The following is an 11,212-nucleotide window of genomic DNA, read 5'->3' as shown; positions in this document are numbered from 1 at the left end:
TGCTTTCTCCAGAGAATTAAATCCTCAGCTCCCTAGAGGGAACAAGCTGAGACACTAACTTTGCCACTAACATGGAGGCAGAGAAGCTCCTGAGGCCCTTACGGACAGAGGCTGGTCCAAAGGCCACCACCCCAATGGCACCAGACCCCCAGGCATGCCTGCCTTGCTGCTGGGCACCCTCCAGCCCCAGGCAGGAGGTCTGTGGGGAACAGTGTGGGGTCTGCAGCCTGCAGCCCTGGCCACCCAGCAGGTGTGGTGGGACCTCACTCCTCTAGGTGAGACTGGGCTCTCCTACATTTCCCCAGTGTGAAGCCTGCATCCCCTCCAGCTGGGAATTCAGCCAATCGGGGAGGGTCAACGTGGGAAACACAATCTCTGTTCTGTGGTGTGAAGAGAGAGGGGAGGGCAGAGGGAGATCTGCTCATGCCCTGGGCAGTGATTCCCTCCATGCAGCCAGTACAGCCATGCTGGTGCCCTGTAACCCATGGGTCCAGGAGCTGGGACTCCCATCTGCTCTGGCTCTAAAGATTTCTCAGCCCTTAAGACCCAGCATGCAAAGCACCGCTCTGGGGACACCTCAGCAGTCGAAGGCGCTGAATGCCTGGCGTGTTCCTGAGAACTTCTCTGCAGTCTCCTGCACTGCTTTGAGTCCTGTTGCTGGTGGAGCAGAGACTCCTTTTGAGGATGAACTCACTCCCTGTGTGACTCTGAGGACAGAGCTGACCAGGCAGTACAAATGCCAGCAAGGCCTCAACCCCACAACAGTGTCCTCTGCCCAGGACTCCACTTTCCAGTCCCTTCCTCCTGGAGGATTTGGGTTGGGAGGGACTGCTGGAGATCTCCAGGACCACAATCTTCTCTGAGCTGGGCTAACTTTACAATTAGATCAGGTTGATAAGTGCCTTCTCCAGGAGAGATTTCAAAGATCTTCTGGCCCCTGCCCCAGTGCTGCTTCACTATCATAGTTACTATTTTTTTTTCCCATAAACTCATTTGAAATTTCCTTTGCTGCTGCTTGTCCTTGTTGCCTCTTGTCCTTTCCTCCCCTTGGCCCCCAGCCAACTTTGGCCAGGGACAATCACAGCCTCGTCTCCAAGCACAGCCTTACTGGGATTTCCTGGGACTGTGTGGGTGGGCTGTTCTGGCCAGCTCAAAGCAGAGCTATGTGTTACAGGTCCTTACACGGTCTCAGATGAGAACGTATGGAGACATAACATGAGTTAGGGCAGAGCCTCTGGGCCGATGCCAGGGCAGAGCCAGAATCAGCAGGGGTGAGAACAGAAGACCTCCAGCAGCTCCTCTCCACATATGGGCAGGGAGCGATGCACCTGGAAATGCTCCTGAGAGACGATGGTGACACAGGCTGCGGTGCTTGACTCCAACCACCTGTCCTGGGTCTGGGAGCCTTGGCATGCAGTGTCAGTGGCTGCAGCCTCCGAGAGACCCCCGACCCTGCCAGCAGCAGAGAGTCCCCTCCACGACTGTCGGGAGCTTCCTGGAGCGTCATGGCTCCCATCTGCGCTCCATCCCTGCACTGGCCCAGCCCTACTGCCTTGAGCATGGCCCCATGGCCCCACTGTACAGGCACTGCACAGGAGAGGGTGCATTCTGGGGTGGGGAAACATCTCCCCAGCACGGTTCCCATGATAGCCCCCAGTGCCCCATCCCCCAAGGCCCTCCTGCCCAGCAATTTCCCACCAATCCCCAGCCCCTGCCCAGCCCCAGCCATGTCCCCCCCGGGGTTAGCAGAAGGCCATGCTCTGGGGTCTGGGCCCAGGGAGAGGCCAGGCAGGGCTGGACAGCAGGCAGATGGAGCTGGTCACATTCAAGGATCACCGCTCACCAGGATCATGGGGAATGGCCAGTGCTGGAAATGGCTGCTATGTGGGGCTGGGGCTGGGGCTGAGGCTGGGAGGAGTTTCCTGGGACTGTTTCTCCTCTCTGTTCTTGCAACAACAAGCTGGGCTGGATCTTTGTCCTGATAGACCCTGTTTCAGGGCCCCCATGGGAGAAGGTTGGTCTACAGGCTGAGTAGACGGCCCCAGGACCTCCTCTGCATGCTCCCTGCCAGCCCTGCAGAGGACCCAGGAGAGGGCTCATCCTCCCAGGGCTCACAGCAGGACGCCCAGTCCTCCAGCTGGGCACGGAGCCTTGTCTGGGGGTGACTTTTGGGGTAGGGACCAGGATGCAGGGTGTGGGAGATTGTCTCAAGGACATGTGCTGGGGACAGGGCCTGAGGGACAGCAGCAAACTGATGTGGCTCCTTACTCATGCCTCCCCCAAAGCAAGCTCTGACAAAGGGTCCCAGCCTTCTTTTTGGTGCAACCTATCAGGAGGGACAATGACACTATGAGCCATAATCCTTCTTCAGGCACTTCCCAGGCCATGGGGAGCTCCAGGACTTCAAGGACTTCTGGCTCTGCACCATGAGCTCGCTTTAGTGTACCCACACTCTGAACATTGTCATGGATTATATGTCAGCATTTTTCTCTCCAAGACAATTTCAAGTCCAGTTCTGCTTCTTTCTGATCTCTCCCAATCCCTCCTCTGATCTTGTAGGCCATTCCTACCACCCCTCTCCTGTTCTCCTCCAGGGCCTTGAGCTGATGATGCTGCTCTGCAGAGCAAGCGGACTGTGAGGCCACAGGGCCACGGGGTGACTCTGCGCTGGCCGTGCTGGTCAGGGTGGAAATCAGACCAAACCAAATGGGGATCACAGCCTCTAATCCCTCCAGGGAACTGCAAATGTGGCAGGTGCTTGGAGGGACTATGGAGCATTTCCAAAGGTGGTAGTTGTGTCCAGGTGTGCCTCTAGATCCTGCCCCTGGTATTTCACAGAGGGTGACATGAATCACTGCAGTCTCCCTTCCCCGTGCAAGCTGGGTCCTCACTGCCTCTCCTGGGATTGCAGAGTCCTCCTTTGCCCACAGATACCTGGGTTTAGCACTTCACCTTTAGATGACTCCACCTTGGAGGATCTTTCCTTCTGTGAGGCTCCGCTCACTGCCCACCCAAAGAACCTGCTGTCTCAGGAGATCCTCTGTGCTCTCCTGGCCTCTCCAGCTTCCCCCTCCAGAAGGACAGGCATCTGACACTGTGCTTAAACATGCGGTACAGCTTTGCTTATGCAAATCTGAGGCCATTCATCCCCTCCACTGTCACTGGACACCGATGGGTGAGTCCTAAATCCAGCCCTTGTTCTCTAAGAGATCAGTACATGATTAGGAGCTTTTTGCTGCTGGATCCATGGACAACCCCTACTCAGCAGGCCCTTCTGGAGTGCAATTCCTTGGGCCTATTCTTGACACCAGCTTTGGAGGAAGCCCAGCCTTCAGGCACAGCACTGGGTAGAGCCTACTTTATTACAGAGATACTGTGAGGGAGTCAGCTCTGACACAGTTATTATTAATTAGATATAATTTTATGCAGACACAAGGTGAGACAGAGCAGTCTCAGTCAAGGTGGAATGAACCCAAGCATTTGTGCAGCAAAATGATAACAAATACTACTACTAATAATAACAACAGTCATAATAAAATTAAAGTGAACAAAAAATGCACAGTCCTGGTATGGGATACACTGAGAGTCATTTGTGGAGAGCAATGGCAATGTTACCACTGCTGAAAAATGGCCATGAAAGCACTTTCCCCAGCGCATCTTTGAGTTCCTTGTTCCTCATACTGTAGATGAGGGGGTTCAGTGCTGGAGGCACCACTGCGTACAGAACAGCCACCACCAGATCCAGAGCTGGGGAGGAGAGGGAGGGCGGCTTCAGGTAGGCAATCATGACAGTGCTGATGAATAGGGAGACCACGGCCAGGTGCGGGAGGCACATGGAAAAGGCTTTGTGCCGGCCCTGCTCAGATGGGATCCTCAGCACAGCAGTGAAGATCTGCACGTAGGACAGCACAACGAAAACGAAACAACCAAAGATTAAAAAAACACTAACCACAAGAAGGCCCACTTCCCTGAGGTAGGAATCTGAGCAGGAGAGCTTGAGGATCTGGGGGATTTCACAGAAGAACTGGTCCACTGTGTTGCCTTGGCAGAGTGGTATTGAAAATGTGTTAGCAGTGTGCAGGAGAGCATTGAGAAAACCACTGGCCCATGCAGCTGCTGCCATTTTGACACAAGCTCTACTGTCCATGAGGATCCCGTAGTGCAGGGGTCTGCAGATGGCAATGTAGCGGTCATAGGCCATGACTGTGAGGAGAGAATACTCGGCTGCAAACAGGATCCCAACCAGGAAGACCTGGGCAGCACATCCCAAGTAGGAAATGGCCCTGGTGTCCCTCAGAGAATTGGCCATGGATTTGGGGACAGTGACAGAGATGGAGCCAAGGTCGAGGATGGAGAGGTTGAGGAGGAAGAAGTACATAGGGGTGTGGAGGTGGTGGTCACAGGCTACGGCTGTGACGATGAGGCCGTTGCCCAGGAGGGCAGCCAGGTAGATGCCCAGGAAGAGCGAGAAGTGCAAGAGCTGCAGCTCCCGTGTGTCAGCAAATGCCTGGAGGAGGAACTCGTTGAGGGAGCTGCTGTTGGACATTTTGCTCTCTCTGAGCATGGGGAATTGTCCAAAGAAGAAAAGACATTGAGAAGTTAGGAGAGATGTTTCAAGCAAAAACAAACAAAAAAAACAAAAAAAAACCCAGTTGTTGCAGTTCTCATACAACCCCCCACATTGCCTCTCTCTTTACTGAGTAGATCTCTGTGCAGCTCCCTTGCTTGGGCTGCACTTTGCAGTGTGCTGCTGCGAGGAGCAGCGACCTCTGCCCGTGGGCTCCAGAGGAGTCGGTTGTGCTGTGCAGCACTGGGAATGGGGGATTGGGGGTGACGAGCGCTGACACTCACAATTTCTGTCAGCTGAAATACACTCCTCATGTAGAAGGGGTTTTCAGCATCTTCACTCTCTGTTCTAAAGAATGAGGTTTGAGGAACAGAATTTCTGGGATTTCTTATTTTCTTTGAGATGTCCTTGTCACCCCTGGGCAGTGTTCCTCAAAGGTAGAAGTCCTTGGCGGTTCTGCTGTGAGTCCTGAGAAAAATGGTTTCACTGTCCTTTGTTGCAGCATGAGGACAGCTGGTCTGTCTATTAGTCTTGCTCCCAGCTGTCCTGTGCTCCCACCTCGTTGAGCTGGTGGACGATCGCACTCATATGTTACCCTAAAAGGAAACTAGCCACTGCTGAGAGCAGAAGAACCCTGTTTCAAAGTGCAGGTCTCCAAACTTCTCACCCTTTCTCCGGGCACCAGAGGGAGGTCTCCACACTCCCCTTCTAGCCAAGGACACCCCGAGCTCTTTTCAGATGCCCATGTACAGACACCCACCATCATCTCCATACTCTCAGCATCTCTGTACTGTCTTCATGGTCTCTCAGATTTTACAGCTGCTTTGAGACAGCAGTGCCTTTCTGGGGGGCCGCTCGCAGCCTGGCAGGACACCACAGGGAAACATGCAAAGGACCAGCAGGACTGGAGATGGGCTCTCCTTAAGGGAGGATCAGCTCATTTCCCAACCCCACAGACTGCATTTCCTGGAGTCGCACAGCTTAGGAGGGGGCTGCGGACCCCTCACTTCCATGCAGACCCCTCTGCTGCCCAACTCGCAGTGGTGGTGTCTGAACTGCAGCTGAAAACCCATCCACCCCGGAGCACCTGAGAGAAGAACAGGGGCAGCATGGACAGCAGAGGAAACAAGGAGCAACACCATGATCCTGCTGCCAAGGGAGGCAAGGAGAGAGACAGAGGGACACTTGGGAAAGCCTTCGCCTTATCCTGTGGGGCATGCCACCTGGCAGATGGCGACATTGCAGGGCAGTCGCTCTCAGCCCCTTTGCTGGGCAGCACTAAAAGGGACCGTGGCAGGAGAGAGGCCTCTCTCTTCTGCTGGAGGTCTGGCTACAGAGGAGGCAGCTGAAGGCCTGGGCTCCATGGCTGTCAGGGCAGAGGCTCTGCTGGGCGGGAGCAGAGACGTGGGGGGCTTGCTCAGTGCAGTGTGTTGGCATTGGAGGGACTGATCATGACTTGCCCAAATCCATCCTCCCATGATGATTCTCTTAGCAGTTCCCTCTCCTTCCCTGCCTGGCTCTGCTGCCTGGAGCAGTCCCTGCTGGGACCTTTCTCTGTCCCAATATCTCTTCTAGTCAGTGCTCACAGACCGCGTCACACCTTTTTGTGTGCTCAGATCTGCCTGACAGAAACCTCCTGGGACAGTGCACTGTCCAGAGGCATCTCTGTGCCTGCAGTTCGTAAGGAGCAGGTAACATACACCCAAGGGAGACCACACAGCTGATACTGATGCTGATGCTGTCTGTAGGTGGAGGTGGGGCTGAAGGGGTTTGCTGAGCTTTCTCCCAGACCTCCTGATCTCTGAGAGGGAAGGTGTGTGAGTCCCAGTTCCTTGCTAAAAAAGAAAACTCTCCTTTTTTCTCCCTGCTAAAATTAGGGAGAAAACAGAAAGCAGAGACACCAGATGGAAAGCTCCTTCCCTTTCAAGTAGCCCTTCTCTTGATCTTCCTCTTGCAAAGACCCCTTGGACATGTCCTGTGCATGAGCTAGAGCTGTGAGCAGCCTCGACCCATGCAGCACCCTCTTGATGGGAGAACAAACCTGCCTGGCCAGGGGTCGATCCTCCCACCCACAGCTGCTCCCTCAGTGCCGTGGGGAGCTCCCCAGGCAGGCTGAGTGCTGACCCTTGCAGACAGCAGAGTCTCTGCCCTGGGCACACAGCACCCTGGGGCACAGGAATGCTGCTCTGAATCACTGCCCTGCACAGACCTGGGTGCCACCCTAGCAGAACACCGCTGCAGTATCTCTGGAAGAAGGTAGCAGGATGCCCTTTCCGGTAGCAGGATGCCCTTTCCGGTAGCAGGATGCCCTGTCCCTGTGAGAGTGAGGCAGGGAATCCTGCTCTGAAGCATCTCCTCCTCCTGCTATGCCCTGGATAATCCAGGAGAGAGAGCATTAAAATGCCAGTCACCCCATATTACGGGCTGGGTTCAGAAGACCCCTCCAGGAACCTCAGTAGTATCACCCTGCAGCCAGAGACTTACCATGCAAAGGGCTGTGAAGATTCCTCCCACAGTGAGCTCTCCTCTGTCCTCCCACTCCACACTGCCTCTCACTTCTCCCTGCCTTCTCTCAGCTCATGTCAGCAGCAGCAGGCAGTGCCCACAGCCCTGCTGCTCCTTGCAGAGGAGCTGCTCCTGCACACAGCTGTGTCTGGGCAGTGCTGCCAGGTTGCCATGAGCTCCCTCTTTGTGTGAAGCCTGGCCCCACTCAGGAGCAGAGGCCCAGCTGAAGGCCTGAATTTCTCTGTCCCTTGTGCTCCCTCCTCCTGGGAAATGTTCACTGAGGTAAACTAAAATAATCAGCTTTAGTCCCTCTCTAAAGAGTGGAGACTGATTCCAACATTGCACTTTGTTTCATCAGAGGATGGTTATCTGCAAGAGGTGGAAATGTCCGACTCTGTAAGCCCCAATTCCCATCTCTTCACTAGGCAGGAAACCTAGAAAGGGTCAAGAGGGGAGACAAAGGGAGGCAGCTCTGAAGGGCAGAACTGCTCAGGGATTTGGACAAAAGAAACATGCTGAAGATGTACAAGAAGAAGTGGCAAGGTGTGCATGCAGAAGGGGCACAATAACCCCATGCCAGAATAATCACCCATGGTCCCTCTCTAAACAGTGGAGAGAAACCCATTCCAGCATTGCTTTTTGTCTCATCAGAGGATGGTTCTCTATGAGAGGTGGAAATGTCCCACTCTGGAAGCCCCTCTTCCCATGTCTTCACTAGGCAGGTCACCTAGATGGGGAAAAGAAGGGAGTTCATTGACACATGGTTCAGGTATTGATTCAGATGAGTCAATCTGGGCATCTCATGATGGTTTAGAAGGTCCTGGGCTGGAGTGGGATTCAGATCCCTCCCATTATATCCACAAACACACAGGAGCTGAGATTCCCCTTGCCCAAGCTGAAGCGTGCACAACAGATCTGCCCATGAGCTCCTTGCCTAAGCTCCCACTGGAGTCACTGGAGATGGAGGGTGGGAGTCAGTTGCCCACACACAAACACCTGCTGACTTCTGAAGAGACAGAGATGGTCCAAGGCACGTGCCAGTGTCTGCTTGCTCTGTTGGAGTGACTGTGTGACCCCCATCCTTCTGGAGCATCAGGCAGGGCCAGATGGGGAATTTCCTTGGCCATCTCAAAAGGCACTAGATGCCCACTCCTGTTAGAGCACCACTCACTATGAAGCTGAGGCACATGGAGATGCCTACAGTGCAAACTGCTAATGTAATTCAGTGCAGACACTTCATATAATGACATCAAAATAGTCGGGCAGGTCCATGTCAGATGCCTGGGTTTTCTAGCACAACCACATGGGTGGGACCTATGGGAAAACAATGCCCTTTTGGAGTGGTTGCTGGGCAAAGCCCCTAGGTTATCTCAGGGTTTTCTACTTGTGCCCAGGCAACTGAATGCCACCACTGTCTTTAGGCAAAGTCCATCCCATCTGCATCCAAGTGTGCTACATAAATGGGAGGCACATCACACCAAGGCCTCCACTCTCAAACCCTTCTTACTCGCCTCCCTATGGACCTCTTCTCACACCCAGATGACATGAACAGGGACTGCGCTAAATGTGTCCACAGGGTGCCTGGATCTGACACTGCCCAGGCCCAGAGATTTCTTCAGAGGCACCTTGTCCTGCCTGGAGATGGATTCACTTCTGTCACAGGCCCCATGGTGCTGTGAATCAGCTGAGGCAGCAAACCCCTCTCCTGCCATTTCAGCACAGCCCAGCTCTGTTTCTCCCTGGCTTTGGGCACTGCAGGGTTTGCTCTCTTAGCGGGAAGCTCCTTTCACCATTACATTGCCACCTGCTATCTCTGCCAGCATGTCTCTGCTCTGAAGTGGGGCCATTGCACACACGGTGTCTTTGGCTCTTGGTAATAGGTTTTACCATGACCAGTGTGCGTTCTGTGCCACAGCTGAGGCTCTGCAGCCCAAGTATATGCAAATGCATGCAGCCTGGGGTACACACAGGAACAGCTGGAGATGCACAACCTGTCAGAGGTCTGAAACACTGTTGGAATGATGGAGATGTGGTGGGATCCCTCACAGGACTGGAGGGCAATGCTTGTAGGGTACAATCTCTTCAGGAGAGACTGTCAGGCAAGATGAGCAGGGGGGATGTTTGTTGTGTGAAGGGGCAGCTCGGGTGTGTGGAGCTCTTGCATGGGAGGGACAAGGGTTTGGGTGGGTGCTTGTGGGTGAGCATCACAGTAAGGGTGACATCATGATGGGAGCTACAGACCACCCAATGAAGGTAAGGAGGCGGATGCAGTCTCCTATAAGTAGTGTGAGAAAGTCTGTCAAACAGGCCCTGGTTCTTGTGCGGGGGACTTTAATCCCCCTGACATGAACTGGAAGGGCAAAGAGCAGAGTGCAAGCAGGCCAGGAGGATTCTGGAGGGCATCAAGGACAACTTCTTTGCACAGCTGCCAGATGAGCCAATAAGGGTGATGATTTCCTCTCGGGAAGGCCAGCAGGTCTTTAAGGACAGACCTGCCAAGCACAAGGATGGGCCATCCCAATACTCGCTAAAACTAGCAGACACCTCAGGGGACCAACTTAGCTAAACAGGGACCTCGCACCTTAGCTCCAGCGTAATAGGGCAGCATACAGCAGGGGGAAGAAGGGAGAGGCAAAGGAGGAATTTAGAAATATTGTCCAGCATCATAGGCTTGGTGTTAGGGAAGAAAAAGCTCCCCTACGATTGACCCTCGCAGGGGACGTCAAGGGCATGAAGATGAGCTGCTACTGCTTCAGCAAGAATCAAAGAATAAAAAGGAAAATGTGGCCTCCCTGCTAAATGGGACAGGGAATCTTGTAGCAGCAGATGCAGAGAGGTCTGAGGAACTCAACCCATTGAACCCAGCTTCCATTTCCACAAGCAAAGTCTCCTGGGCTGTTGTGCCTTGAGTCAGGACTCCAGAGGAGAAAAACAGCCAATGGTGGATGAGGTTAATGAGGGATTCCTTGTGAGGACTCAAACTACACCAGTCAGTGGGGCTGGATGGGCTGCATACGAGGATGCAGTGAGAGCTGACTGCTGTCACTGCAAGGCCACTCGCTACCATCTTTGCAAGGTTGTGGAGATGGGGTGAAGGCCCAATGACTGCAGAAAGGCAAATGTTACATCCATCTTCCAAAAAGGCCCCAAGGGCAACCTGGGGAGCTGCAGGCAGTGCAGCCTCACTTTGGTGAGGAGTGGGTCATGGAATGAATCCTTTCAGATCACATTTCTGGGCACATGAAGGAGAAGAAGGTGCCTGGGAACACTTGGCATGGTTTTACCTGGGGAAGATTGTGCCTCACCAACCTGATTGCCTGCTATGATTAGAAACTCTATTTGTGGATGGAGAAGAGTAAATGTCTTTTACCCAGACTTTAGCAAGGTGTTTGACACTGTCTCCGTCAATATTCTTGCATTCACGTTAGAGTATTATAGGCTAGAAGAGTAGACAACCGGATGTGTAAAAGCTGCTTGGGAGATCAGGCTCAGAGGGTGGTGGTGAATGGATAGCACTCTTCCTGGAGGCCAGGGAGAAGTGGAGCACCACTGGTCTCTCCAGAAACTTGTCCTGTTTATCATCTGTATTAGTTATATGCAGGAGGCAACACTCATCATACTTGTAGATGACCCCAAACTGGAGGCTGGGAGACCCAGTCATATGCTTGACGGCTGCCACTCAGAGGGAGCTAGACAGGCAGGAGGAATGGGCTGTCAGGAACCTCATGGAATTCAACAAGGACAAATGCCAGGTCTTGCACCTGGGAGAAACCAACACCCCCACAGTGTTACAGGCTGGGGCCTGAGTACCTGGGGAGCAGCTCTGCAGAAAAGGACCTGAGGATCCTGGGGAACAGAGGCAATACATGAGCGAGCAGCGTTGCCTGGCAGCAAAGAAGGCCAGAAGCATTGTGGGCTGTCTGACCAGGAGCACAGCCAGGAGGTTGATGACCACCTTCTAGTCAGTATTCATTAGACCACCTAGAGAATACTACATCCAGTGTCGGCTTCTCAGAACAAGAGAGAGGCTAATAATTGGAAGCAAATTCAGCTGAGTGTCCTCACAGTAGTCAGGGAGCTGGAGCACTTGCTCTGTGAGGAAATGGGGCTTTTTCAACTTGCAGAAGAGACGGCTTTGGA

At 53.6% G+C, this 11,212-nt stretch overlaps 1 protein-coding gene across 1 annotated transcript; it reads right to left on the bottom strand.

Moving 5' to 3' along the window:
- Positions 1-3,586: 3,586 nt before the first annotated feature.
- LOC135326325 (olfactory receptor 14A16-like) lies at positions 3,587-4,546 on the bottom strand. The gene has a single exon (XM_064504206.1). It carries the CDS (start codon positions 4,544-4,546, stop codon positions 3,587-3,589), a length of 960 nt encoding a protein of 319 aa, XP_064360276.1.
- Positions 4,547-11,212: the final 6,666 nt, after the last annotated feature.

This window comes from Dromaius novaehollandiae, unplaced genomic scaffold (genome assembly GCF_036370855.1).
Source record: "Dromaius novaehollandiae isolate bDroNov1 unplaced genomic scaffold, bDroNov1.hap1 HAP1_SCAFFOLD_27, whole genome shotgun sequence".
NCBI classification, from domain to species: domain Eukaryota; kingdom Metazoa; phylum Chordata; class Aves; order Casuariiformes; family Dromaiidae; genus Dromaius; species Dromaius novaehollandiae.
Note: the sequence above shows the minus strand (reverse complement) of the source record. Positions and strands in the feature narration are given on the sequence as shown.